The 15,261-nt window shown below is 44.6% G+C and overlaps 1 protein-coding gene across 1 annotated transcript in view; it reads right to left on the bottom strand.

Annotated features, from left to right (window-relative positions):
- Window positions 1-900: 900 nt before the first annotated feature.
- Window positions 901-15,261, bottom strand: part of ches1 (checkpoint suppressor 1) — a 59,559-nt gene continuing 45,198 nt past the window's right edge. The window contains exons 4-6 of the mRNA XM_084377991.1: window positions 14,367-14,425; window positions 6,020-6,128; window positions 901-4,874 (exon numbers count right to left, since the gene is read on the bottom strand). Coding sequence (XP_084234117.1) covers window positions 4,319-4,874; window positions 6,020-6,128; window positions 14,367-14,425 — 724 coding nt within the window. The 3' untranslated portion in view covers window positions 901-4,318. The remainder of the gene's footprint in view (window positions 4,875-6,019; window positions 6,129-14,366; window positions 14,426-15,261) is intronic.

Genomic DNA, 15,261 nt, shown 5'->3' with positions numbered 1-15,261 from the left:
TTCTTTTCCCTCTTTGACAGAAAAAAATAAAGAAGTGTTGTGAGAAAGATGATCGGAGACTTGTGTCTGTCTGGCAGACGTCTCTCAGACTGCGAGATGTGATCAGACACCAGTCATGTCGTCGCTACCTTTGAGTCTGACTCTCAGTAACTGAGTAGTATGATGCCCTCTAAAGATCTGGAGAATGCACACTTTTTCTCCCCCCCCCACCTCTTTCTTTGCTGTAGTTGCATAGCAACAGAGGAGCTGCTAGCTCCAGTTGTGTTGGTGGTGGGAGCAGCGCTGCACAGGGAGGCACTGGCTCGAGATTAAGCCTGTCTCGGCTTCAATTATGAATGGGCTTCCACTGCCACACGTCTCCAAAATGGCACCACTCAGATTGATAAGGCATTGAGGAACTCTTTGGTACACTTAACTCTTTTTTACTTCTTTCCCTGAGGGGGGCGGGGGGAACTCTAATCACAAGTATTGAGCTTAAATGATTAGAATACGTAAATGAATAATTAACTGGCAGAAGAGGCACGGTTATGATAAGACCCTTGTTGATGGGAATATGTGAGGTTAATGATTGGGGTCAGTCCTGAGAGCAAATTAAAGAGTCTCCAGTCTCACAAAGCTCACACTTAGGCAGTAAATGGGGGTTGCATGTTGAAGTGTTGAAAGGGAGGAGGGGGATAGAGAGGGTGATATAATTTCTTCTAAGCCTTTAACTATATTTAACTGTGAATTTTCGAGGAGTAAAATTGTTAGATTGCCGTTATTGTAGCCCACATGAACTGCCTTCCAAGTGATGCTGTTATTAAATGTGTCATAGTAGCTGACGCGGGTATCATCTTCTTTTTTTTTTGATTATGGTTGTCATGTTTGATCCAAGTCCGTCAAAAGGAAGAGCCAAAGCAATCTTCTGCAACTTGTATTTTTTATTATTGCAACCAACTGGAAGACAATACATCACATAAACATCATTGCAGTTTTTCAGAAAATGGAAAACAAAATAAAACAACATTTATATATTTTTTGCCACGGTATTGGACAACGTTGATATTTACATGTAGTGATGAAATAGGTCTTGAAATCATTCTTTGGCAATATGATTGCACAATAAGGAGAGAATTGAACATTTACTGAAAAAAGAACAAAAAACAAAAAAACAAAACCAACACCTGGGGTGTACTCCGCATCACATCTCACAGATCAATAACAGTTTTGCATTTTGACATCTCTAACCTATGGCTTTCCAATATTCAGCTCAGACAGTCACCGGAAAAATAATGGCAGTATTGTAGATAACTTTTGTCAGAGAGAAAACAAAACAGAAAAATGAAAATGCGCATAATAAAAACATCTACAAATAAAAAAATGGCAACTCTTTTTTTTTTTTGTTTAGAGCGTTTCACCGGATGATTGGCAGGTTTTGAAAGAAACACTTGTTTAAGGGGGGATTCTCAGGCAGTGAAGTATACTTCCTTTGCTTTTATAATGTCCTTATAATGTTTTTTCCAGGACTCGTAGGTCAGGAGTTCATCTTCCCTGCGTGTCACTGAGTGAGTCAGAGGAAAAAAAGGTGGTTGCTAAAGCAACGCATTCTCCCCTCGACATGCCTCTTGCCAGCTGAACACGTTATTAGTCACCACAACAGTGGATTGTTACTGCGAATACAGCAGAGTGCTTGACCCGGGCGGCGCGAGCACTCAGACAAATATCAGACGAGAGACGGATGGCACACAACAAGAACACTGACAGTGTCTCCTTTTAGCCTTTTTTTATACGTCGGCATGGATACCATACAAAATGCAAAGCCAGTGATGCATGCTACAGGTGGCCAAAGACTGTACCAGAGGATGGGACATGCATTTGTTTGCCTGCTCGGCTCGCTGACAGTCACTCAACAGCTTAACAAAACCTCGCGTGACTCTGCTGCTACAACCAGCCTATGTTTTTCTCCTACAAAGCTTTATGCATGTGTGTGGGGGGGAAATTAATACTTTAATGCATTCCTGTTTCAGCAAAAGCATGCCGAATAATGGCAGTGCAGTATCTATATCGCTTCTGATGCAAAGAATGTCAAACTGCCCTTGTAAATTTCAATCAAGTCAGTGTTTTCATGATGAGTGAGGTACACATACACGTTGTAGAGTGGCAACATACAGAAAAAAACAAAACAAAAAAAACAACCTCTGATCTCCAGATGGGGCTCTTGAGATAAATATGTAATAGACTGTGTGCAAGCTTGACATCCACAACGGCAGGTAAGTCCTTTAATCAAAGGGTTAACAATACTGTATGTAAATGAAGAAACAAACGTTTTTTTAGTCATTTATGCCATCTACATTCTTTCCTTCTTTTCATTTCAAACTCCCAAGTAGCCTTTTTGGAGATATGAGGTTCATTCAGGACACCTACAAAAGTTTCCCATGCCCGCTCCGATCCACACATTTACACTGAACAATGCCGATGGGAAAAATAAGGACACATGTACATTAACACACAGGAGAGAGAAAAGAACAATACTGTTATAAATAAAGACATTCTGTCAAAAACATGTCCGAGACATGACAACAGAGGTACTGAGGGCAGGCAGGAAGGCAGGCAGGCACAATGTTAAAGGGGTGTGTGTTCCTGGGCACACAAACTCACACACTCTACACATGTGTTCTGAAATAACACTAGGGTTAACACTGAACACCTAAAAAAAAATCAATGTACAGGCAGAAGAAGACGGAAGCCCACCCCTAAGAGGTGATTCAGCTGGCCTACATAGCCTGAACCCCGAAGCCCAGAGGTGGCACCCTCAGGGCCACTAATTGCAGAGTGATATCTCCCACGCTCCTCCCTGAAGACGTGTCTTTGAAAAGCCCGCTCAGAATAAAAAGAACCCAAAAGATTCAAAAGGAACAAAACAAAAACAAAAAAAACAACAAAAAAACAAAACAATATAATCACGGGTATAAGAATTGGCGGCAAAACTTTTTTTCTTTCCTCTAGGATCAAGGTTTATATGAAAATAAGTCATGCTTCATGCTAAATACATTGTTTATCTTACATGATCTTTGAATAAAAAAGATTTGCTTTTTATCTTATTTACAAGCACCCATGCAATATAACTGAGAAAGTCCTGCAGGTCAAATTGCTTCAATTAAGAAAGGAAAAAAATAAAATATTTTCTAACCTTTTTACAGAGTTGTCCACACGGGACAAATTGCTTATATCTTTATGAGGGTAGAGTGAGGGTAAACAGACACAAACAGAAATCTAAAACCCACAGTTTATGTATATAGTTCTTTGACATTGTCAAATGAAGAGGAAGGTGTGGTAGCTACTGGTAGCTCCGATATCTATACCAGGTGTCTACGTCTATGGACAGAAGTACTGGGGGGAGTTTTAGGGACGTTTACATTATGCAACAACAACAACAAAATGAAGGAGATATTGCCTCAGACCCGGCACACTATCCATCTCTATGGTGATAAACATGACCATTTTTTTTTATTTTAAAATATCTATTCTTAAATACTATGAGTGCTCTTGAAATAAACCATGTCTTTACCCATGATGCTTCTATTATAAGTGGCGTTAAATAATCTTAAGTGCATGAATATATATCACATTGGGTTTTACAATTATTTTGACACTTAAGGTCATTCTCTCTCTCGCTCTCCTTTGACTACTTCTTCTCTCTTTTTTTATTTTTTGTCGGCTGTCGTATCGGCTACATGAAGCAACCTGGTCGCTTATCTTTGGCACAGTCTCACATTTGTGCTCGTGGATGTAGGCGAGCGATGCCAGCGAGCGGCCCCCCGAGCGAGGGCCCCTAAGTCTTGGTAAAGAGGCCCTGTTGTCGCCGGCGCCGCCGTCTCCGCTGGCATCGCTGCGAGATTGCTACAGATTCACATGGAAACAAACAGGTAAGACAAACAGCCATCTTCTGTGTTCGTGTACTGTGCGCTCCTCAATGTGATTCGGTTTTGTCGTGTTCAACTTCGTCCAAATTAGTGACAAAACATGCTTTTTTTTATGGCTTTCATCCCCTTTTAAACAACAAAAACAACAAAGACACATGAGAAATACCCATTGATGTTAGTGTTGCTGAACATGTAGGAAAACATAGATTTTTGATATTGCCACAAATAAGTAGGATTCACCTAATGCCCTGCAGATAGATAGAGGGAGATGAGAAGTGTCCGTTGAGACTAATGCTGTAGTAACGTTACCTGTTGACCTATTTGTGTGTCGTATATGTGTCTGTGTGTTAGTGTGTGTGTGTGCGTGCGTTGAGCTGTGTGTGTGCATGACTATGTACTTGTGATATATGTGTGTTTTAGTTTCTCAGGGCCTCTTTCTGCTCCTTCTGGCCCTTGGCGGTACGATTTGTGATGTTGTTGAGGCAGGCTCTGACGCCCGCCAGGTGGAGCAGCGACCCCGCCGCCTCCTTCATCTCCTCGTCGTCGCTCTCCGGCGGCTTCTCCACAGCCGCCGCGCGCCGCTTCTTCAGCGGCAGCGTGTCGCTAATGCCCCTCGCTCGGTTTTTGGTCCAGGGCAAACTGCTCCCTGCCAGAGTCCCAGCTCCCGCCCCCGAACTACGTCTCTGTCCGCGCAGGGGCTGCTGGGAAATGTAGGCGGCTGCGGCGGCAGCGCTGACGTGAGAATCCAGAGGGATCTCCCTGGGCTCGGGTTTGACGTCTGACTGGATCTCCACGGCGATGATGTCGTCGTCGTCCAGGGGGGAGGAAGGGTCATCTTGGGAGTTGCACAGCCGGCTGGGGGATTTGGCGGTGCTGTAAGTGTGGTCGTCCTGGAGGTCCTCACTGCCGGGCGGAGGGGAGTAGCGGGATGGGCTGTCCTGTCCTCGGCTCAGATAATCTCCCAGGGATGATCTGTATGAAGCAAGGACACAGAGAGAGAGAGAGAGTATTGTTACTCGTGCTGTCACATTGCCAGCCAGGTGGGCCGGCTGTATACGCTTCACTCCACTGAAGCTGCTCCAGTTTGCTCTGCGTTTGGCTCGAAAGCAAAAAAACCTTCACGCGATAATCTATCACCTTTAAATAGTCCCCCTAGGGCCCAATGTGCATACTTCTCAGGTCACATTTAACACTGCATCTCCAAAAAGAGTCAGCCTTTCCTGAGCAGACTCACTTTCAGATTGCCGCCTTTGCATTTTTTTTTTAAATGACACAGTGCGTTTTGATCAGCTCTCACGCTCCCTAAACTTGCTCAGCACATAAAGGTCCTTGCAAGCTCTAAAGTCAGAGCAGACGCAGAGTGACGATTCTGCAGCGGAGCCCATTTAACCACTGTCCAGTGTGCTGTACGTCAGCCGCTGCATTATATCGCAATACATATTTTGCTCTATTAGTCAGGAGACACTTTTCTCTGTAAGGCGTTAAGAGGACAGGGGTGCAGTCTGACGTGCAATAAATCAAAAGGAGCTTCAGCAGCGTGCCCTGTCCCCCGGACATTTCCTCCCCTCAGAATGAGCGGGTGAGCATATTAATATCTTATAAGAAAAACATGCAACCCTTACAGTGATCAAATATTCACTGCATACCTTTAGTGAGACTTTGAGTATGTTTAATTCATTATGCGGTGCAGGCCATCATACTCTTACGCTCCCTGTGATGGATGTGCATGTCCATGCATGCTCCCAATGTTCTTTGAATCATGAGGCCTCTCCCTCTAATAAACCTGTTTGTGTGTGTGTGTGTGTGTGTGTGTGTGTGAGAGAGAGACCATTATATAAACACACCTGGATAAAATGTTCTCGACAGCGGGGAGCGTGTGAATGCCTCTGACTTTTGGACACAATAAAGATCTAATTATGTAAACTATGAGTGGAAAATTTTGGTGCGAGTTCTGTTTTGTGTATGTGCGCTTTTCATGTGTGTGTGTGTTTGTGTGTGTGCATGTGGGCATGGGTGTGTCTGTGTATGTCTGCGAGGGAATGTGTTTGCGCAGGGAAAGCCCAGACTGACATTAATTGTATGGTTGAGGGGCAACAGGAGCAGAAGTTTTAACCCACCTTATGGCAGAGGTTCTGCTCCCCACGGGGCTTACAGGTAGGGGTCTGATCACAGGGAAGAGTGCCTGGCTCCTTACACGGGCGCCATTTTGGATCACACCACGAGGAACTAAAGAGAGAGAGAGAGAGAGAGCAGCGGACATGAGAACTTGTTCATGCACACAGTCATCACATGCAACACACAAATCAGTTTCAGAGCAGGAAGGAAACACAGAGGAAGCTTCTCCAAAACCCGATCAGACCTCGATACGACCCGGGAGCAGCTCGATGAGCATTCACTGACCGTCTGAGGAGGCCAACAGGGCAATATTGATGAGCAAGGCAAGGTTAAATTGAGCGGGAAAGCGTCATAAATGAGTTAAGGCCGCTGCGAATCATTCAATTACCAACGACCGCTGGGCTCGGCTAAATCCAGCCTGTCTGATTCAGTGGGCCGAGCAGCAGGCAGCTGGGACTTAAAGGGGGAAGACACAGAGTTTAAAACCTGTGAGAAATGACACGTTTGTCTTGTTTAAAACTTAGTTAAAACTTATTAAATCGATTATTCAAAGTCATCAACATGCAATACTCAAATGTCACTACGAGAGAAAAACACTTTACAAGTCCCCATCTACTTCGGATGTTTAGGAGAGTGCTGCGTGGCTGTTTCACCGTGAGGCTCCAGAAATGTTTTGTGGCCTGACCTCCCATCATTATGAGGGTGAGTAGATAATGACTGAATTTCCATGTTTGGGTGAATTTATCCTTTAAGTATTTAAGTAGGCATCCAGACACTTTTCTACTCTTAATCTGTTGATTGCTTTCCTGATTAACTGTCCATTAAAAATGGTTTCCATCATGATTTCCAAAAGCCCAAGTTGGCACTCTCAAATCGTTTGCTGTTTCCAACCACGACCGTAAAATACCCCCAGATTTAGTTTAATGACATAGAAGACGAAGGGAATCAACAAATAAACACATTGAAGAAGTTGGAACCAGAGTTTACTGCAGGAAATGACTTAAATGGTTAATCAATCATTAAAAACTATGACTTTTCACATTCATACATTCGTTAATTTTTGCCTTAAGCAGAAGGCGAACCACAGATCTGATTGCAGACATCTGTCCTAATCAAGTCCCTCATTACACTTGAATGTGTCCAAGGAACGTTGAGAAGACCTCCGAGACCGGATTGTGTCGCGATGTCAATTTGGGAAATAGTACTCAGGGACACAGTGGGTCCCATCATCAAGTGGAAGAAGTATGAAACTACCAAGAGTCTTCCAAGTGTTATCCATCTGGTTTGCAGGAACCAGGCAGAATGGGCCTTGGTCAGGAGAAAGTGGCCCAATGGCCACGGAGAACCTACCAGAAGGACAACTCTACAGCACACCATCTAAGTGCCATTCTACTCTCCTGAGTAAACAGGCATATGGCACCCCACCTGGACATTAGCAAACAGTGCTTCCTCAGATCTAATGAGACAGAAATGTGATTCTCTGGCCTGAAAGCCAAAGCATTTAAACTGGCAGAATCCAGGTGGTGCTCACTGCCCGGCCATCACCTGGTGCCACCACACTACGCTGCAGCACGATTGTGGCACCATCAGATAAATGGAGCCAAGGACAGGCAGGTCTTGGAAGAAAACACCACAGAACGGTTGCAAAGATCCACCTTCCAGCAACACCACGGACACACATCCAGGATAATGTGCTGGCTTTGGAACAAATCCCTGAATGTCCTCGAGTGGCCCAACCAAAGCCCGGACTAGAAGCCATCTGAAAATCTACAGGGAGACCTGAAGTTCATGGTTTACCAACGCTCCTAATCCAATCTGACAGCTGCTGGACAGAAAGCTGAAGACGCTGTCAATGTATCTTCTGTATACAGCGGTGACATTTTCAGCTCCTGATCTTTAATATGCATTCAAGGAACAGTTTGACATTTTGGGAAATATACTCATTCGCTTTCTTGCTGACAGGTTAACAAGAAGATTGATACCACTCTCATGTGGGTTAGCTAAATGTGAAGCGAACGCTAACAGCAGTTAGCTTTGCCTTTAATAAAGACATGCCATTTTTATGCTGTACACTGTTTTTCCATTGATTAAACAAACAAGATATAATGTATTCGTCAGCTCTTTAGGTGCCGCAATGCTGAACTTGTTTACCATAGCTTGGAGCAAGGCTAACCGTTTCCAGTCTTTATGCTAAGCTAAGCTAACAGCCGACTAGCAGTAGTCTAATATTTTTGTACAGATGTAACATGAGTGGTATCAATCTTCTCGTCTAACTCTCAGCAAGAGAGTGAAAAAGAGCATTTTCCCAAATCTGACTTCAAAAATTTTTCTGAATATGTTTTTCACTTTGCCAACATGAATCTCAATTTCGTGTAAACTACTGGGATAAGACAACTTGAAGAAAAACTCGCGATGCCAAAAATATTCAGATCTAACCCAATTTTAGCTTCCAGTGTGTCCGGGGGGGATTTCTGAAGATACTGGGACATTTTCTGGTTCAGAACCAACAATGTCTCAGTATAAACACCACTTTAGAATTAAAAAAACATTATGTATCATCAATTAATAGTTTCTTTTCTTATGCAGCTTCAGATTTTTCCATCAAGGTCAAACTATGGTCTTCTACTTGTGGAGTGACCTGACCATTTCTCACAAACCCTAAGCAGACAGTGAAAGACCAGATGGGAGATCTATGTATGTATATCCTTTCAACTCTGTAGCAGCTGTTAATCTATATCATTATTGTCTGCTTTGCAGCAGAGAAGAGAGAAAGACAAGAAGAGTGCATGTGTACATCTGAGCCAAAAGCTCTCATTACTCGAGGCGGGCTGCTCACCACAGCCATCCCAGTTCACTAAAACAGCTGTCATTTTCATCTCTGGGGTCAGTTTGCATTTTCGCAAATGATGACCTGCTGTTTGCTTTGTCTGCCGCAGAGGCTTTGGTTGAGGTGTAAATCCTGAAAACGTTTTCACCGTAGCTTAAACGTACTGTAGCTTCAGCTTTCTTGGTCTGAAATCTCAGTAAATTTATGATTGATGTTATGAGGTGGGGGGGAAATTTAATTCGCCCCCAGGAACCACAAGCTCATTAAAACGTACAAGCTGTCACGGCGAGGGCCCCCACCCACCCAAAGAAAAACCATCCCACAACGTACATTTGGTTCATGTAGTAACACACAAATATGAATTACGATAGATCTGTTTGTCATTTTGTTGATGTGTTTCTGTAGCTTGTTTCCCCGGGCCGGCTCTGTCCACAGTAATCTTATTGACTCCAGTTAGTGTGGCTCTGCCCCTGATATCTCCAGCTCTGCTCTCCATAACCTTATAAGTAGGTCCCTGCACAGAGTCTCTTTTATAATCTTGATCACTCGCTGCATGGTTGTGTTAGTGTGTGCGTGTGTGTGTGTGTGTGTGGGCAGTGCATTAGGTCTCCCCGGGTTGATGTGTGCAAACCCACCCCTCCTTCCCCACCTCGCTCCAGTCGGGCTTTAGGTTGCCATAGCAACGGCTCCCCTTCCACATGCCACAGAGTGGTAGATCATGCATCAGCAGAGAAAGTGATAGAGAGAAGCAGGGAGAGAGAAAAAAGAAAAGGAGGGGGAAAGGAAATACCGAGCCCTGTTTGACACGGCCTCTCATAGCTCGGCGACACACTCCTGACCACCACTGTTTACCCTGGATACACACACACACACACACACACACATACACACACACACACACACACACACACGTGACTCCATCCCAGCACAAGCGAAGACAACTCTCCTCGTATGTTTTCTATATATTTCGTCTCCTCGCTTTCCCGAACCCCTTTTTCTCTTTGTCTCTTTTTTCTAATTCCATCCCTCTCTTGTTGATTTCTTTCTCCCTCTCTATCGATCTTGGCCGTCGTTTCTATGTATAGTGGTGACTCATGTCTCCGACTGAGCACGCATGCCGTCTCTGCAGGTAAAAAAGCCCGGGACATATGCTGAGGAGATGAGGTGACAAACTAAAGCGAGGGGGGGGAAAAGAGCAGGCAGCGCTTCCTCACTCACTGAGATTGAGCAATACATTTTTACAAGCTCAGAGCAAGGAAAGAAAAAAAAAGGAGAAAAAAAAAGAGAGAAACACTCGGCTTTGGTAGCAGAAAAGCAGGACGCGCTGAGGAAAAAAAAAAAATGTAAATACAGAAGAGAAGAGGTGTCTGTCTGCATCTCTGCCTTTTTCCTGGAGAGAAAAATATCCTCCAGTCTGTCTTTTTTCCTCTGTCTGCTCAGCTGCTCTGCCTTTCTGTCTGCTTCCTACGTCTTCGCCTGCCGCCCGTCTCCCTGCCTGCCTGTTTTCCAGGGCGAGCCTCCCTCCCCTCTCTGCGCTCTCATGTGCCGCCGTACACACACTCAGCCTCCTCTGCTCTCCTGTTAAATGAGTTCCACATGGCCCTGCAGGCTGCAGTCTCTGCACGGCTGGCAGAGGCGCGCAGCAGACAGGCAACCCAAAAAAAAACAACACACACACTCGAAGTCACACTCACACAGTCCAAAGGTTCAAAGGTCACTCCCAGCAGACCTTGAGAATGCAACCGTTTTGAAAGTGGCCTCTCGCTCAGTCAAAACAACCACCCCCCCCCGCCCCCCCACTCCCCTCCTGTCTATCTGCTCGGCTGCTGTGTGTTAAACTGAGTACAGAGTCTGAGGGCAGGATGCATACTAATGTAGTCTGACTGACTGGCTGGTGGGCTGAGAATGCTGGCAGGTTAACTGGATGGCTAACCGGCTTGTCTATCTGACACTCCAGCTGAGTGTCTAAGTGGTTGGCTGACTGACATGTGCTGTGACTTACAGTTCGGGGGACGAAATAAAAGCAACACTTACTCACTGGAACCTAATAAGCCCTTTTAAACACAGCCACTAACACGGGGTCACACCGGGCTGAAGGTTAACCAGCAGAGCAGCCGTTGCATCCTGGACAGACACAACTTTTTACCTCCTGTTCTTTTCCCTCTAAATATATTATAAAAAAATCTAATTTTCTCTTTGGGCAAATATGATTTGGGCTGTTTTGAGAGTCTCGTATTACTTTGAAAACGCCATCGATTTCACATCTGAAGTTCAGTTCACTCGTCATGAGGACGTCTGCTCAGCCTGTGAAAAGTTGCATAATGTCTTGTATAATGTGGCTCTGAAGGAAGCTTTGTCAAGTCTGACATAATAACACTGAGGGTGTGTCTAAGTCAGGACAGAATTTATTTTTAATCAAGTCTTTCCATTATTTGGTCCTCCAAGTACCCAGATGTCTTGCTTCAACTGGCAATAGACACGTTTTCTGCTTCAACGTATCATTATGAACCAAATGCTGAGGTGTTCACGTTGGTTTCCTATCAACCTGGCTATCACTATACAATTTTTGTCTGACACTGGGCACCCGGGGAAAAGGAAGCCTAACCGGTGATCCTTTTACAGACTAAATGATTGATCAAACTCACATTTCTGTCCTATGCTGTTGTTATTTGTGACTCTGAGGAAAACAGAAACGATCCAGCTGTCTCTGCAGCAGCAGCGCCGACAGTAACACCACTTGGAAAAGTTGTCTGTTGCCATTTTAAATATAAGTGGCAATATCGCAATGAAGAAATACTCGATTACATTAAAGGTCCAGCAGCATACAAACACAGATAAGAGCTACCTGCTGCTCTCGACCTCACTACATTTCTGATGGAAATACTGTACTTCTTAATCCGCTGCATTGAGTTTATATCTTGTAACTTTGCAGATTAAACTCAAACACGCTGTATGATCAGTATGTAAAATATAATTTAAATATATGATTATTTAATATGTAGTAAAAGGGCCTCACTTTTTTATTGGTCATATGTGAGCAGATTGTAACGTGACGTGAAAATGAGACCGTCCCGTCTCTCTCAGTCGCCTTTACAAGCCTGTGGACGATGGACGAAGTTGTTTAACGCTGCTGAACTGTGAATTTCTTTGTAAAGGACTTGGATTTTCTTCGACAGTCCAAAGGATGTGACTTCCTGTTCGTCTTCTCAGCGCCTCTCTTTGCTCCGCTAACAGACAGCAACTGTCGCTGACGTTGGTTTAGAAACGGCTGCAGATGAACTGAAGTATCAAAAGGAGAAGCACTCAAGAGCATTTTAACTTTGCAGCCAGTTGAGGTGAAGCTAATTATATTTTACATTGTGTTTAACTTCCTGTATTGTTGCTTTATTACAGGTAAAACCAGACTCTGCACAGTAACTGGTAACAATGGTAACACTTTATATAAACCATCAATAATAAATGGTAAACCTACGGTAAATTGAACTTTTGTTAGTAGTTAATTGACTGTTACATTCTTTTTAAAACATTAATGAAGCAACTGTTTATTGTAAAGTTGCACGTTTATAACGTTTATAAACCTTTACAACTGCTTAATAAATGATTAAACTACCAACTAAAGTTAAATTAACCATAAAATTTACTGAACTTAATTAAGTGTTACTGTACCTTTAACAGTCGAATAAATGTAGTGCAGTATTTCCATGTCAAATGTAATCGAATGACAAGAAATACTCGAGTAAAGTACAAGTACCTCAATATGAATGTACTTCCCACCACTTTGCTCCTTCAGTTCAGCTTTCAGACGTCTGAATTATTCACACAGCTCTCTGTCTGTCTGTAGTCGCAATAAAACGCACAAACAAACAACAACAAAATCTTCAATCTAAAAATCATGAGCAGAATAATCAGAGTCTGCTGGTGGAGCTGAAGTGATCATTCTGTAAATAGATGTAATTCAACAAGCAATTCAATATGTGTTTGAACCTTCAAATGTTGTTCTGATGTGCTGATGCTGCAATTCAACTTTTAACAGTTGGTCCATTTTTTTATTTCATTTACTCGGATACATCCGGTTCTTTGCAGCCGACAGCTAAATAAAGCCTCGCAACAGGTTTTTCTAAACAGACACAACAGAAATTCATAAACGATGGCAGGTGACCCGAGCGCTTAAATAAAAACAGAAACACTTAGGCTCAGCAGATCCCCCTATAATTTAGAGCTATTAAACGCTTGAACTTTGGGGGTGATGGATTGGATTAAGGACACAGCTGCCAGCCATTGTCCTTGCGCTGATCCTGAGCCGGTGCTGGGCCACGGGGAGAGGCAGATTTCAGCCCACATCAGCTCAGAGCGGAGCGGCTCTGAAAGCTCAGGGAATGGGAGATGGAAGTAATAACGGAGGGCACTAACAGCCCCAAACTCACTCTCTCTACCAGTCCACCTCTCCACCCCCTCCACCACTTTTCCCCCCTTTTTTTTTTTTCCTTGTCTTTGCCTCTGGCTGTCTGTCACAACTTTCTTTCTCTCCGCTGCCTGCGAATGTCACGCCCGACCATGCTGCACCCTCTCTCCTTTCAGAAACACATTACACATTTAAAAAGTTTCCTTTCCCCCCCGTCTCTCCCTGTCACATGTGCACTCCCAAGTCGGCCTTCCTCCCTCTCTCCGTCTGTCTGTCTATCCGTCCACTCAGACACATCACTCTCGGATTGTGTGCGTCTGGTGGGGATGGCGGGGGGGAGAGTCTGGTGGTTTTCAGACACTCTCTCCAACCTCGGCTCCTTGACCATTACTACTCCATTATCAGCGGCGATGGAGGGCGCGCCGCAGACGCCTAATGTATCCATTTCCCCCTCCATTTAGGACTCGGCAGCCCAGCGAGCTCCCGGAGTGCTCCCTGATTGGGATTGAATGTCCATTTAAACTGCCGTCCAGCCACCAGGGAGGAGGTCGGGGAGGTGGTGGAGGGGGAGGAGGAGAGGAAGAGGAGGAGAGGAGAGGAATAATGGGAAATACAGAGGAAAAGGAGGTGTGTAAAGAGTAAAGCTGTGTGTTGCGTTGAATGAGGAGAGGAGGCGAGGGGGGGATCGCTCCCCAGCCTCTGATTTGACGCTGAGATTTTCCTCTCTTCTTTCCCTCCCTCGCTTGCTGTGTCTCTATCACTTCATTTCTTTTTCTTTCTTTCTTTCTTTTTTTTTTTTTCTTTCTTTCTCTCTCGCAAACTTTCAAATACGCCTCCACAGAAAGAAGCGTTCCTCCTCTGGCGCCGAGCCAAGTGTCAGAACTCGGCGCTCGGTATTCTCAAGGTGCGCGTCTAAAAAGAGGGATTTGGAATTGAGATGATTGGAGCTGGCACATCCGTAGAGGGTTGAAGGGAGGGGAGGACGGGTGAGGAAGAGGGTGAGACAGACAGAAAGAGAGAGAGAAAGAAAGAAAGAGGCTGGAGATCACACACACACACACACACACACACACACACACACAGGCATACAGTAGAAGGCTTTGCGGAGGTGAAACGGTACCTTGTAGGAGAACTCCTCCGTTCTTTCTGAAGAGGGGACTCCCCGACCACAATGGAGGACTAGAAAAAGAAGAGAAGAAGAAGAAGAAGAAGAAGAAGAAGAAGAAGAAGAGGAAGAAGAAGAAGAAGAAGAAGAGGATGAGGAGAGAGAAAACTGGTCAATCATTTGATCATGTTGCAGCAGCCAACCGGCCCAGCGGGCTTCATCACGAGGCAGATAGCGAGGCAGGAATTTGAGCCCATAAGCCAGTGCTTCTGATTATAGTGATTAGATTCCCGGGTGTCCCACTGTTGCCATTATTCCCTGTGATTACCTCGGAGAATTACAGCCTCGCCGCTGTAGTCCATGGGGGTAATTTCTCATGACAACCCCCCACCGCCCGCCACTGGTCCATTCACACACATAAAGACGAAAAAAAAAAAAGAAAAAGAAAACTCATCAGCACACACACATTTAACACGCGCTCATGTCACACAGACGTGTTTTTAAAAAAAAATGGCGTGGGAACAGTGTGATGAGTTGAAACACCCGCACACACACACACACACACACACTGAGGAACACACAACGCCGGGGATCCACTTTAGGTGATCATTGCACCACTAATGAGGGAGGTAATGACGGCATTTCTCACATAGACGGAGACGTCTTCACTCACACATGTGCACACACACATACACACACACACACACACACAAGGAGACAATGGATACGGCCCTGCTGGTGAATCCATAACTTTGAGACAGGAGGAGGAAGATGGAGGGATGGAGACAGAGAAGGAGAAAGAGAGAGAGAGGAAGAGGCTGTGAGCGCTTTTTCCAGGTTGAGTGGTCTTTAGCTCCCCATTAGACAACACGTCTGACTGCTCCTTTCTTTTCTCCCTCTGTAGCTTCGA

The sequence above is a fragment of the Pagrus pagrus genome (genome assembly GCF_965226575.1).
Source record: "Pagrus pagrus genome assembly, chromosome: 16".
In the NCBI taxonomy this organism is placed as follows: domain Eukaryota; kingdom Metazoa; phylum Chordata; class Actinopteri; order Spariformes; family Sparidae; genus Pagrus; species Pagrus pagrus.
This window is presented reverse-complemented; position numbering and strand designations above follow the sequence as displayed.